At 40.3% G+C, this 14,801-nt stretch overlaps 1 protein-coding gene across 14 annotated transcripts in view; it reads right to left on the bottom strand.

The window, feature by feature from the left end:
- FGD4 (FYVE, RhoGEF and PH domain containing 4) overlaps positions 1 to 14,801 on the bottom strand; it is a 211,744-nt gene that overhangs the window by 75,816 nt on the left and 121,127 nt on the right. For all 14 annotated transcript variants that reach the window (XM_059080864.2, XM_067009035.1, XM_059080862.2 and 11 more), the window contains one exon: positions 2,883 to 3,035. In XM_059080864.2, coding sequence (XP_058936847.1) covers positions 2,883 to 3,035 — 153 coding nt within the window. The remainder of the gene's footprint in view (positions 1 to 2,882; positions 3,036 to 14,801) is intronic.

Below are 14,801 nucleotides of genomic sequence, written 5' to 3'. Positions count from 1 at the left end.
CTCAAACTACTGACATTTCGGGTCAGATAATTCTTTGTTAGGGCGGTGGAAAAGGCTGGCCTGTGCACTGTAAGATGTAGAGAAGGATCCCTAGCCTCTACCCACTAAGTGCCAGTAGCAACTCCCAAATGTTGTCACAAGCAAAAAAGCCTCCAAATAATACTCATGGGGTCAAGAGGGATGCAATAGGCCTGCAAAATTATCTCCAGCTGAGAACTACTGATCTAGAGTAACAGTCTTCAACTGAATGCAAATTCCATAATGGATCTTGAAGCCTCAACAGCCTCATCACGCATAACTTATAAGGGAGTCGCAAGGAAGTGGGCAGAAAGGTGTCAGTGTGATAACCCCTCACTCTGAGCAGGAAGTCTCCGTTAGCATCCCCTTCATTTCTCAGCCTCAGTCACCCAAATGTTCCTAAGGATTTGGAGAAACTGCAAGTAGCTTCTCTCTCCTAGAGGGTGGGAAATACTATCTGTCAGCAAGTCAATAAGTAGTGCTCCATCTGTTTGGCAGCTGATCTGACAATACCAAGATGTAGCCTCATTTCAGGACGCTGCTCTCTTTATGGCACACAGTCTAAATTTTAAACAAAGAACAGCCGAAACTAAAAGAGACATGATGATGGAGCAGGATTCATTCAGTAAGTATTACTGAAGGCCTGCTATGCTGTGCGCTAGGCACAGGGGATGTAGTAGTGTAAAAGGCAGAAAAAATAACCAACATGGATGAGTTAAAGATACAGTAGACCAATCTGTAATGAATGAGAAAAACCAAAGCAGCGATGATCAAATATGAGATTTAAGGGGTGATGGTGGGGTTAAAATTTTAGCTAGGGGGGCCAGGGAAGGGCCAAACAATGAATGAGAATATTTTGAAAAAGAACTATAAAGTACTCTATGTAGTTTATTTACTATCTGGAAATACTCTGTCTTTATGTAAAATTATATATATAAACCCATATTCAAGATAGGAAGTAATTATATATATTTAAATAGCAATACATTGACTTCAATATAACTACAAACAGCAAAAAGTAAGGTCAGTGTTTTCTCCCCTAAAGAATACGATTATTTGGGGGCTTCTCTGGTGGCGCAGTGGTTGAGAATCTGCCTGCTGATGCAGGGGACACGGGTTCGTGTGCCGGTCCGGGAAGATCCCACGTGCCGCGGAGCAGCTGGGCCCGTGAGCCATGGCCGCTGAGCCTGCGCATCCGGAGCCTGTGCTCCGCAATGGGAGAGGCCACAACAGTGAGAGGCCCGCGTACCGCAAAAAAAAAAAAAAAAAAAAAAGAATAGGATTATTTGGCACACGGCAGCTCAGGAAGGACACTGCTAGAATTTATCTCAATGAACTAAAAAAAACAATGAAGTAATGCAATGCATCTTTCCAAAACACTCTTTATAAATAATGAAATTCATGCTTTTGATCTGGGCAATTAAATAAAATTGAATTGTATTTATTTCTTATATATTTTTTTACCTTATTTGAGGTCAGCTTAGGTCTAATAAGCAATATGGAATTTTGTATTGTGCAAATAAAATGGCTTAAATCATTATCAGAAAAACTTCTATTTTCATATTCACAATGTTATAAGGAATGTGGCCAAAGATTAAGGTTATAAACTCAGGAGTGAGCTAGTCATTTGAATCTCCAATTATCTGACCTTGTTTGATAGCCATATCCCAGACCACCACCAATAGAGCTAGCAGTGAGAACAAAAAGAAAAATATCCCATAACCTGGAAGACTCCATTTTACTCCCATTAAAGATCTCTTTCAGGGGCTTCCCTGGTGGCGCAGTGGTCGGCACTCCGCCTGCCGATGCAGGGGACACGGGTTCGTGCCCCGGTCCGGGAGGATCCCGCGTGCCGCGGAGCGGCTGGGCCCGTGAGCCATGGCCGCTGAGCCTGCACGTCCGGAGCCTGTGCTCCGCAACGGGAGAGGCCGCAGCAGTGAGAGGCCCGCGTACCACACACACACACACAAAGATCTCTTTCAGAAATTCTTAAAACATAAGAACAGTAAAGAGACCAAAGTAAAAACAAAATAATCCAAATAAAAATTGATTTTTCCAAAGTATAGTGATTCTGAAAATGCCTAGTACTGTTTCTTGGCTGAATGTTCAGCATTTGATATAAATGAAAATATATTAGAAAGAAACTACACATTAAGCCACAGTGTAGCATAGTTTTGTGTTTCCTACACTTCAAAAGGCCTTGCTCTCAATCATCAAAATTATAATTCTGTGCTTCTTAAAGTTAATACACAGTTTACTAGAAATTTATTTGTAAAAGAAAGTGGTCACTGAACAAAGCATTCAGAGATTTCCACCATTATAATTTTTCCCTTTGTTGGATGCTCAATTCCTGGATAGAGGGACTCTTAATTTCTGTGGATGACTTTTACTAGGAAGCCTGAAAAGCCCCAGTTCTTTAATATTGCAAAATCACATTCTTGCTAAGTATATTAAAGCACTGTTTTAGAACAATCTGTTTCACAGACCCTCTGACACCTAGCAAGTCATGATGACCCTCCGACACACATGTTCATTTGTTACATATTTATTATGCAAACAGTAAGTTAGGCTCTTGTACTATGTCAAGCATAAAGCATGAAGAGATCACATTTCCATTAGGGGACACGTAAACAATTTATTATGCAACATGAAAAGAACCATAATAGATAAATAGATAAGGTGTTTCAAGAGTAGAAGTCCTGCCTGAGTAGGTTCACAGAGTGACTTTTCACCTGAAAAAATAAATGCACCCAGTTCCTCCCATTTAGAGCTTAAAACACTTTCTTAGTGGTCATCATTCTTCTGTGTTGCCTTCATCAATGAAGAAAGCATGCAACCTGATCAAAAAAACCTGATCAGCATACCTTGTGGCTTTGGACTTGCAGCTGAGTGTTTTGCTGGAGTTTTCCCATTTATTCCCTGAGCCTCTTCATCAGATACATTCTGATCAATCAGTGTGGTTGTGCTGCTTTTCAAGCAAGGTGAAACTATAGTGATCTTTGGACAGGTACTGCTGCCTGGGAGAGTTCAAAAAGAAAGGACAGGTAAATGCAGAGGTGCAGCATAACTACGTCTCGGGACTTAATTTCTTCTGACCTCATAAAACAAAAACAGTCACAGTTACCAGCGTATATGCATTGAAATACTTTTCCCACGTGTGCTGGCCTTGACAAAGAGTTTTCCTGAGAAAGACCTCATTCCATGTGCCTGAGAAACCTTATAGTACATGCTGACAGAGACTGCTGACTACTAAACACACACACACACACACTCTCTCTCTCTCTCTCTCTCTCTCTCTCTCTCTCTCTCTCTCTCTCTCTCTCTCTCTCTCTTTCCCTGCCCCCCGCACCCCCGCCCCTTTCCGTGCAGGGCCATGGAAAGGGCAGAATGCAGCTGCTATGATGCAGGTGAAGGAGAGGACCAGAGGGCCCCAGCACTAATCTGTTAAAAGCGTTCCTTTCCAGCATCCAGTCACTCACCAGTCATTGAGTGGTTCAAAAGAACAAAGCAAGAGAGCACGAACATGACAGCTGATCTAAAGACTCTAGAAGAATGGCTTGATTAAAAATGAAGAAATCACACATACACACACACACACACACACACACACCATGCCCCTCTCTCACTAGCTTACTCAGACTCCAAATCAACGTATTATTAATACCCATGTTTAAAAAAAAAAACAACAATGACGAGAGTATGTAGATAATATTCATATTTAGTTACAACTAAAAAATCTTTGAAACACTGCAGTGCTTTAAAACGCTGAAATACATCATGAGGCATAGATGGAGAACAGATCAATTCTTAGTTCAATTTCTGATATAAGAAGTTAAATACTGAATTTCAGAGACTTTTAAAGAAATCATAAGCCAGTGTTTTCTCTTTAAACGCATGCTAAATTTCCTTTCTTCTAGTTGACATGGTGATATTAACAACATATTAGACCCTGTTTGGGAGAAAATAAAATTTCTACCAGGAAATTCACTATCGTTAAATAAAAGTACGCCATTTAAGAAACTATCATTTGACTAAGAAACAGTTTCATTTTTATAGAATCCAAATATTTAAAATGAGAACTATTAGAGATAAAAGGCCTTAAGAATTATTCAAAACAAGAACAGCTAATAAAACCCAATCAACTTTTTATTGAGTAAAAAAAATTCCCTTTTACTTCAATTGATTATTGGGTAATATTGATTAAAAACTACAACACTGCTTTATTTTCTGTGCTCCCCTTAAAATATATCTAAGTAAAACAAATTTTAGAAGATATTAATAGTTCCAAGTATTGTCTGAGAAGTTATTAGAGACCCAATGCTAAAACACATTAAATGAGTTTCATCAGACACCCTTCTGCTAAAATGGGCTGCCAATTAAATAAAGCATTGTTTAGCCAAATAAAGGCCTTGAATGCAAGATTTAAGGAACATTTATTTGACAGCATATTATAAATTATAAACAGAAGAAATTATAAACAGAAGAAATAAAAGCTCAGTCTTTAAATGTGTGATCCTATCTACCTTCTTAGAAAAACCACATAAAGTAGGCAAAGCATATTCCTAAAATCCACAGTGTACCATCCAACCACTTAGCCTTTTAGGGGCATTAGGATGTTTGTTCCACAATGATCCCAAGAACAGCTTAGTATCTGAAAGGCCACCTCCTGGGGTCTAGTGAAGGATGGCCTTGGGGCAGAAACAGTGAAAAGCCACAGCGCAACTACAAATCAGAGGCGGAAACTGTAACTTGACAGTAAAATGAGACACTGTGAAAGCAAGAACGTAGCTTTAGAGATGATTTATAGCAACAAAACTATAAAAGGGGGCAGCTAAGGGGTAAATGAGAAAACGAATTAAATTGAATCTTTAAAAAATAGATCACCACTGTTACATATTAAAAGATGAAACTACTTTAATAATTAATCTATTCAGAAACAAAACATGTCTTGAATAAATAATAATTTTTAATTGAAAATTAGGCACTTAATTTCTGGATAGCAAGCTTGCAGGATCTGATGGGTTTACAAGATCATGTTTATTAGAGAACATCTCAGATGAATGTGATGAAATGCCTGCAGTAGGAGATCAAGTACACATCTATTTTCTTTTGAATCCATTAAAGTCATGATTACAAATCTTTTGCCAGTGATAATAAATCCACAGCCAGAAACCTCATTTCAGATCATTATTTAAAAACCATCTCCAAACTTAAGCCATTATCACAAGGTATGAAAATATGGTGAAAAACACAGAAAACACATTCTTAAAAGGTTGTTAAAAAAAAAAAAAAAGCAAAGGCAAATATGCAACAGAGACCATGCAAAGCCCCAAATCTTTCCCATTATTTACTATCTGGTCCTTTGCAGGAAAAGTTTGCTGACCATGGTCTAGGTCAAACACGTAATGGTAAAGGAAGTTTGACTAAAATTAGGCAGCACCATTTCATTAAATCATCTTCTAACATCCTGGATATTAGCAACACAGAGGAATACTTCTTTTTGCTTGTTTATGACTGACTCAGCCTATTCACATTTGGAGACAGTCCTTATTTGGGTACCAGTTGCATAACAGGGACTTGAAACCAAAATTGTAACCAGATGGTCTTCCTACTCAAGAAATTTTATATTATAGAGGCTTTCAGATTCCAATTTACCAAGAACCAGTATGAGTGATTAAACAGTTATCTCTGGGCACAGATACAACCAGTTACATTGTTAGCATAGGGAAAGGGGTCCTATTTATTGTCTCTTCTTGAGGATTGGTAATCTATTTAGGTACTCGTCCTAACCATTTTGCATTCCTCTGTCTTATGCTTGCTGGGTCAGATCTCCTGAAGAACTGTCTAGACAGATGTAACTGCAGGGTATCCTCAGATATTCTGTTAATCCAGCCTCATCTCTGACTGCATAAACCTCCCTGTTCCAACTGGAGAGGTTCCCACTATGGCTTAACTTTCATTTATGTGTCTTTTGCATAGTACTTGTGAGTGGCAGATAATCTCTCTGACTGGTTAGGGTAACTTTGTCTCCTATTTTGCAAAATTTTGTGTTGGGTTGTTAACGTTTTGCCAACTTATTCTTGAATGGCTCTTTCACAAATTAAGGTTGGATTTATTCCAAAGCGAAGTCCGTTCACTTCTTGATTCTTCAGGCCTGATCTCTTGTCACGGTATCCATGACCTCAGATCACATCTTTAGGGCCATGTCTATAGTGCCTCACCCAACCATAACATCTCTCCCAACTGCACCAAGTCTCTAGCCCAGAAGATCTCCATGGACTCCACCCCTCAGCACAAGAGGATCTCTTGATTTAAGAGCACAGAGTAGTTTTCTAAGGGAAACAATCTTCCTAGGTGTATATTGTCCAGAAGGAAAGAGATACTTTAAAAAGAAAAAAAAAAAAAAAACACCAATATTTTGAAATAATCTTAGATTTACAGAAGAGTTGTACCCAGGCTCTTAGGTTAGCATCTTATGTAACTACAGTATGTTATCAAAACTAAAAATTTAATATTGGTACAATACTAGGCCACAGATTTCATTCAGATTTCACCATTTTTTTCACTAACATTCTTTTTCTGTCACAGAATCCAAACCAAGATATCATGTTGCATTTAGTTCTCCAATCCGTGAGAGTTACTCAAGTCTTTGCTCGTCTTTCACGGCCTTGGCAGTTTTGAAGAGTACTGGTAGGTATTTTGTAGACTGTCCCTCAAACTGGGTTTCTCTGATGTTTTCTCATGATTAGACTGGGTTTACAGGTTTGGGGGAAGAACATCACAGAGGTGATGTACCCACCTCACTGCATTACATCACTGCATGATATCAACATGATTATCATGTGGTGTTAACCTTGGTCACTGAGTAAGGTTGTGTCTGACAAGTTTCTACACTGGAAACTATTCTATTTATAAGACATTTTTCAACAGTCTTCTCCTATCATCCCTTCAAAGACTCCCCACCTGTCCCACAGTTCTGGATATGGGTCATATCTGCCATGTGCTATTTAAAAATGACAGGGTTAAGAGATCAATTGCACTTTTAAGAAAAGCAATTAAAGTTATAAAACTCATGGTCCGGGGGCTTCCCTGGTGGTGCAGTGGTTGCTAGTCCGCCTGCCGATGCAGGGGACGCAAGTTCGTGCCCCGGTCCGGGAGGATCCCACGTGCCGCGGAGCGGCTGGGCCCGTGAGCCATGGCCGCTGAGCCTGCGCGTCCGGAGCCTGTGCTCCGCAACGGCAGAGGCCACAACAGTGAGAGGCCCGCATACCGCAAAAAACAAAACAAAACAAAAAAAAAAACAAAAAAAACAACTCATGGTTTACAACTCATTTGTCAATGAGGAACAAATCCTGAGCAAGGAAATTTATTTCAGAAAACGACTTCAGTTTCCCAAACTTCAAGAACTCAATAATAAAATCCATACCCACGTCCACCTCACCCTGCCAAATAATAAGCAAAGCACAAAGGATCTTAAGAAGAAAATATGATGGACAGTTTAAGAAATTTCCTTGGACCTAGAAAATCTAATTCTAGGAATCTAATCTACAGAAACAATCTTGTGTGTAAAAGTATATGCATATGGACAGTCAATGCAACATATGCAACTGTGAAAAACAGAAAAACAAAAATAAGACTGGGAAGATCTCCAAGATATTAAATAAAAGACAAAAAACTAGAAAAATATGTACAATATGATCCCACTTTAAAAAAAGAAATAAGATACATACAAACATGTATAACTGTACTGAAATGAATGTAAGGTAACATGGCAAGGGGACAGGGGTAGGGTGAGAGAATGAAAGAACTTTTATGTTTTGCTGTCTATGCAGCAATATCATTTAAATCTTTTATAATGAAAATATACTTATTACTTATATAAAAGAGAAAAATCTATGAAAATCGCCAAGTATATGTACTACAAATTATTTTTAACAGTATATCCTTTACATGTGTACACCTATGTTCATAGCAGCATTATTCATAATAGATAAGACGTGGAAGCAAACCAAGTATCTGTTGACGGATGAATGGATAAACACAAATATGGCATATACATACAATGGAATATTATTCAGCCTTAAAAAGGAAGGAAATTCTGATACATGCTATAACATGGATGGCCTTGAGGCCATTGTGCTAAGTGAAATAAGCCAGTTGAAAAACACAAATACCTTATGATTCCATTTAAATGAAGTACATAGAGTAGTCAGAATTGGAGACAGAAAGTAGAATAGTGATTGCCAGGGACTGGAGGGATAGGAGAATGAAGTTATTGTTTTACAAAAGTTAAGTTTTACAAGATCAAAAGAGTTCTGTGGATGGATGATTGTCACAGTAGCACAACAATGTGAATGTACTTAATGCCAATGAACTGTACGCTTAAAATAGTTAAGATGGTCAACTTTATATTATGCATTTTTTTTTTTTTTTCCGGTATGCAGCCCTCTCACTGTTGTGGCCTCTCCGGTTGCAGAGCGCAGGCTCCGGACGCGCAGGCTCCGGACGCGCAGGCTCAGCGGCCATGGCTCACGGGCCCAGCTGCTCCGCGGCACGTGGGATCCTCCCGGACCGGGGCACGAACCCGTGTGCCCTGCATCGGCAGGCGTTCTCCCAACCACTGCGCCACCAGGGAAGCCCTATATTATGCATTTTTAACATAAAAACTTTAATTAAAAAAGCATATCCTTTGCTTAATTTTTAAAAAAGTAAAGAAATACTAATGTATTCAATTGCCTACTTTGCATCTCTACTAGTATGTCTAAGAACTAACTCACACTCAAATCTGACACCCTTGTCTCCCAACTCTCACTCAAAATTAACTGCCTTTGGGCTTCCCTGGTGGCACAGTGGTTGTGAGTCCGCCTGCCGATGCAGGGGACACGGGTTCGTGCCCTGGTCTGGGAAGATCCCACATGCAGCCAGGCAGCTGGGCCTGTGAGCCACGGCCGCTGAGCCTGCACGTCCGGAGCCTGCGCTCCGCAACGGGAGAGGCCACAACAGTGAGGCCTGCGTACCACAAAAAAAATAAATAAATAAAATAAAATTAACTGCCTTTATTTACCATCCTCTCCATCTCAGTTAATGGCAACCTCATCTGTGTTTAGGACAAAAAGCTTGGAAGTGTCCTGAAGTCCTCTCCTTTGCTCTCAGGCTCTACAGCCTATCCATCAGGAAATTCTGTTGACTCTACCGTCTACCACTACCACCTGCTCAGCTACTATTCTGGCCTAAATTACCACTATCTTTGACTGGATTACAGCAAGACCTTCCACCTGATCTCCCTGTGTCTACCCTTGTCCTCTGTATGTGTTTTCAAACAGGCCACAGAGGTCCCTTTTAAAACCCAAGTCAGACCATGTCCCTCCTGTGCTTAAAATTCTTCCATGGCTCCACATTTCACTCACAGTCTAACAACTCAACTCCTTACAGTGCCTGACAGGCTCTACACGATCTGACCTTAGTCCCCTCGCCACTGACCTCATTGCCTAGTATTGCCCCCGTGCTCACTCCATGACAGTCATACTGGTTCCCTGCGATTCCTCCAACAGGCCAAGCACGCTTTACAGCCTTCGGTCTAGCTGTCTTCTGCTGGAATGCTCTTCCCCCAGATAACTGCTTTCTCCTCACATCTTGGCTCAAATTGCATCTTGTCAACATGGGCTACCCTGACCACTCCATCTAGTATTACTGTTACTCACAGGGTTCCCCCCGCACCCCATAGCCCTATCACCTTCTAAAAGACTACATTATTTATTTTCTTAATTGTCTGTCTCCCCTGGGTAGAATGTAAGCCCTGGGAACATCTCAGGAATACCACCTGCTACACATAAGTAGATGCTCAGTAAATAACTGTTGAAGAAATGAATTCTAGATACTTCAGGAAAGTTTCCCTTCATCTGCTTACATTCTCATTTTCTATTTCATGAGAGGTGTTTTCTAAATTCCAACAATAAAGGAGGCATGTAGCTGTTTGAGAGCTTAATCTATACAAAATTTCAAACATTTCCATTCTTAGGTAAATTTTTTTAAAATTCCAGGTTATTTATACACAAATTCTAAATATCTAGGGGGAAAAAAAAACAACAACAAAAAACTTTACCCAAGTAATCTTCCTCACAACCCAGGAGATTTCTAAACATCTGGAATTGTAGAACTATCCAGATGTTTGTCTTGATAAAAAAAAAGTAGCAGCCAAAAATCCCAGCAACTGACTGAAATATTTTTATTTATTATAATCTTTAATTTTATTTACATTTATTAGAGTCACTAACTAAAATGCACTATGGCTGCCAATGTTTCAGACTCAGCATCTGATGCTACATAAAATTACAGAATAGTACAGAGTTATACTGTCAGGAAAAGCAGATTGCTTCAGGTCTTTGAAGTTCAAAAGTAATATGAACTCAAAATAAGCCTTGAAGGTAGGTAACTGTAGATATTCATTATTTTTAAAGGTCCCACTGCTGTATGATAAAATAAAATATGTAAAAAGGCAACTGTTACTATTGTATCTAAGGTATATGCAACAACATATGTAATGAGATAAGATAAATGCAGCCTCTAAAAACACAAAAATCATTTGTTTTTAAACTAGAAATATTTTATTTTCCTGAAACATGCTCCATAATTTTATTGAAATTTTTGCTACTCGAAAGTAGTGAAAAGGGTAGTAAAAGTTCTAAAAAATGCTACTGTGACTAAAGAATGCTATTATGACTGATCCTTTCAAAGGTAAAATCCATTAGATGAACTGAAACACATCTCACTGTCAAAATTCCAGTTTTGAGTAGGAGCTCACAGATGAGGCCCACAGCCATAGTACCTGTTATGTATTAATATATGTATGTATAGCAGACTATGTATATCACTACAATTCAACCATGGGTTCTAGGGGTCTGAATCCCTGCTCCCCACTTTCTGAGTGACCATTCATTAGGTGCCATGAATCCCCGCATAGAAAGTGTTGAAAGTGCACATTCTACGATGCCTTCTGGGTTGGTGCTGGGCCTGGTTGGTCAGGGTGTTTTGCTGTGCCTTGGCATGGTGTTATTTTAGGTAGAGACCAAACTTCCTCTGCACAGCCCTGCGTGGGGAAGGGAGCTGGTGGCAGCTCTTCCACCCCCAACCATACACCGATGGAGGTTCCCCTTTTGGCTATAGTTAACTAAGAATGTTGGTCAAGATTACGGGAAAGTTCTTGCCATTTAAAGCACAAAAAGTTACTCTATGTCTGCAGCCATGACCAGAGGGGGAGGTGGGAGTAAAGAGAAACCACAATCAATTACATGCTCCTCCTCTGCCTGCTTGCAAATGGCGGTTCTAGTTGACACCATCTGAGCTGCAGAGGTTTATAGCCTGCTGTGTTTTACCCGATAAATTGATGCCAATTTATAATAAAACTCATTTCTTGGTTCCTTCTTTTTTATAACCAAGTGGAAAAAACTGGGCCCTAGATTTATCAAAAGAACCTACATTACTGCTGTACTGACGATGAGAAATATCCCTGAGAAGCTGCCCATCCATGTAATCAAGTATGTGCTGTTTTGAAGTCGTCACACTTTTGGCCAGAGCCTAAGGTTCATAACAGATTTAAGTTTTAAAATCTATGAAGATACATACTATAAAAGACCTCTAAGGGCTTCCCTGGTGGCGCAGTGGTTGAGAGTCCGCCTGCCGATGCAGGGGACACGGGTTCGAGTCCCGGTCTGGGAAGATCCCACCTGCCACGGAGCGGCTGGGCCCGTGAGCCACAGCCGCTGAGCCTGCGCGTCCGGAGCCTGTGCTCCGCAGCGAGAGAGGCCACAGCAGTGAGAGGCCCGCGTACCGCGCCCCCCGAAAAAAAAAAAAAAAAAAAAAAAAGACCTCTAAGTATATTAAGGTGCATATTGGGCTGCTACCTGGTGTTAGATTTCCCCAATATGATCATCTGTATCAAAAAGTCAGCTCAGGGACTTCCCTGGTGGCGCAGTGGTTAAGAATCCACCTGCCAATGCAGGGGACAAGGGTTCAATCCCTGGTCCAGGAGGATCCCACATGCCGTGGAGCAACTAAGCCCATGTGCCACAACTACTGAGCCTGCACTCTAGAGCCCACGAGCCACAACTACTGAAAGCCTGCATGCCTAGAGCCTGTGCTCTGCAACAGGAGAGGCCACCGCAATGAAAGGTCCGCGCACCGCAACAAAGAGTAGCCCCCACTCGCCGCAACTAGAGACAGCCCACGGGCAGCAACAAAGACCCACTCAGTCAAAAATAAATAAATAAATAAATAAATAAATTAAAAAAAAAAAAAAAGGATATCACTGGCCTTTAATTTGGAGAGTGGCAAGCAGATACAACTGTTCCTTTGTTCTGTGACTTCCCTGTGGGTTTAAACCCCAAGATCAGGCAAAATACTTCATTTCATAAGAAGCTTGACTTCTTCCTAAGGACTTATAACTCGCATACAACAGGGTATTAGGACAGACTGTGCTCCCTGAAAAAAACAAATTTTCAAAATAGGCTTTTCTTAACTGACTTGTTTTCTAGACATCAAGAGGAGTTTGTATAAATGCAGTGCAATGCATAGCTTCAGACAGGGATGCACTGATGCTAAGATGTCCTTCAGTAACACACACACACAAATTTCTATCCTGAATGTCACAAAAAAATTAACCGTCATAACTTGGGATTTCATAGTGCCTTAAAACATACACAATATACAACCAATATGCTTGCAAACGCTAGTACTGTTCTTACTACTAGTAGTAATAATGGTAGTAATAAAATCGAACAATATCGTTTATTCTGAGCCAAGTATGAAGTACGTGAAGTACTTTATATGCATTATTTCATTTGTTCCTCTCAAGAATCCTATGATAGGATAAAGTACGGTAGGCATTTTAATGTCCATTATAAAGATGAGTCAACTGAGGTGGTGTTAAGTGACTAGGCTGGTGTTAGATGTCATAGCTACATATAGTTTTTTTTTTTCTTTTTTTTTTTTTTTGCGGTATGCGGGCCTCTCACTGTTGTGGCCTCTCCCGTTGCGGAGCACAGGCTCCGGACGCGCAGGCTCAGCGGCCATGGCTCACGGGCTTAGTTGCTCCGCGGCATGTGGGATCTTCCCGGACCAGGGCACGAACCCGTGTCTCCTGCATCGGCAGGCGGATTCTCAACCACTGCACCACCAGGGAAGCCCTACATATAGTTTTTAAGTACCTTCGGGGCTGGGACCCTAGCTCATAATCCTTTGGCTTTCACTTAGCAGGTAACAAAGTGATCACATCTCTGTTACAGTATAGCTATCTGCCATGACTCTGTGCCTCTATTTCAGCAAATACTATGCAGCCAGGAGCTTCCAAATATCCAAGACTTAAAAAAAAAAATCATACGAGATTAAAAAAGAAGTATGAGATACGAATGGGAATCTTATCTGGAGTCACTAAACAGCGTCTCAGACTTCCTTGCCTCTTCCCAGCTTTGAACCTCCTCCTCACTTGCTCTTCAGTTCTTCCAATGTCTGACCTCTTTGCTCCAGGATAAGTCTCTCCATTACAGACTCTTAGACATTCCCTCTGGAAACCAACGGGCACAGTCCCTCAGGTTCACTCCATGCTAGTCTAGTCCTACTTAGCTCTTGGCTACACGGCTGTCGCTTCTGGTAGACCTGACCCGGACCTCTTCAAGGAGAGGTCAGAAAGACCCCATGAGGTACTTTCACATGTCATACCACGTTTCACCTTCAGCATCCATAAAAGGTATGTAGGACAGACATCTGCATATTATAGTTAAAGAAAGTAAGGTTGGTAAATAGTGGTAAATCCAAGAGTAACACCAGGTTTTTGATTCCAAGGTCAGTGCTCTTTCCACTACAACCGATGGCCCTGTTATCAAACTTGTTTGTACTTTGCACTGGAAATGAGCTCATGATCTGGGGCTATATTTCCAGTACTTCTGGGGCTGGGAGGACTCATCAGTACTTGCTCTGCTTGGCCAAAGACTCCACTCACCACATACACTACAGTGATCTTAAATCCAAATGAATTGTTTTGAGAAACTAAACATACTCTTTAAATTGTTAATGACCCCCTAAGTTGTCACAAAACCAAGTTTAAGAAATATTTTGAGTTTTTAAATAAAGTCTTAGAATTTACTCTAAGAAATTAGGATAATAATAAATGTCCTCAGGGAATCAGGTCTCCATCCCTTTCAAAAAGTCTACTAAACCCAGCAATTACAACCTGCCACAGACCTCAAAGAACTAAAGTGCGTTTCTTCTTCATAGCTGGAATATGTGCCAACTTTTCTCCTACCCGAAGACTGGTTATAAGGGTAGGCTGGAGATAAAAGAAAAAAAGTTAAGAGTTGCATGTATGCATTAATTCAATAAGCATTTATTTAGCACCTTGCTATATTGTACAATATGGGGAATATAGCCAATATCTTATAACTATAAATGGAGTATAATCTTTAAAAACTGAGAATCACTATATTGTACACCTATAACTTATATAATATTGTACTTCAACTATATTTCAATTAAAATGAAGGAAATGAAAAAAATATTTAGCACCTTGCAAGAATCAGTTAACAGAATCAGTGCCAGGCACTGTATAGGATCAGTAAGATCTTCAACCTGCTCTCCAGTAGGAAGATTAAAATGCCCTTCAATCATGGAACTGCAAACTACAGCCTGAGTCCCTCAGAGATCTACAATCCACAGTTCACAGGCCAAATCTGGTCCACCACTTATTCTGTTAATGAAGTTTTATTGGAATACAGCCACATTCGTTCTTGTAC

This window comes from Kogia breviceps, chromosome 12 (genome assembly GCF_026419965.1).
Source record: "Kogia breviceps isolate mKogBre1 chromosome 12, mKogBre1 haplotype 1, whole genome shotgun sequence".
Taxonomy (NCBI): Eukaryota; Metazoa; Chordata; class Mammalia; order Artiodactyla; family Physeteridae; genus Kogia; species Kogia breviceps.
Note: the sequence above shows the minus strand (reverse complement) of the source record. Positions and strands in the feature narration are given on the sequence as shown.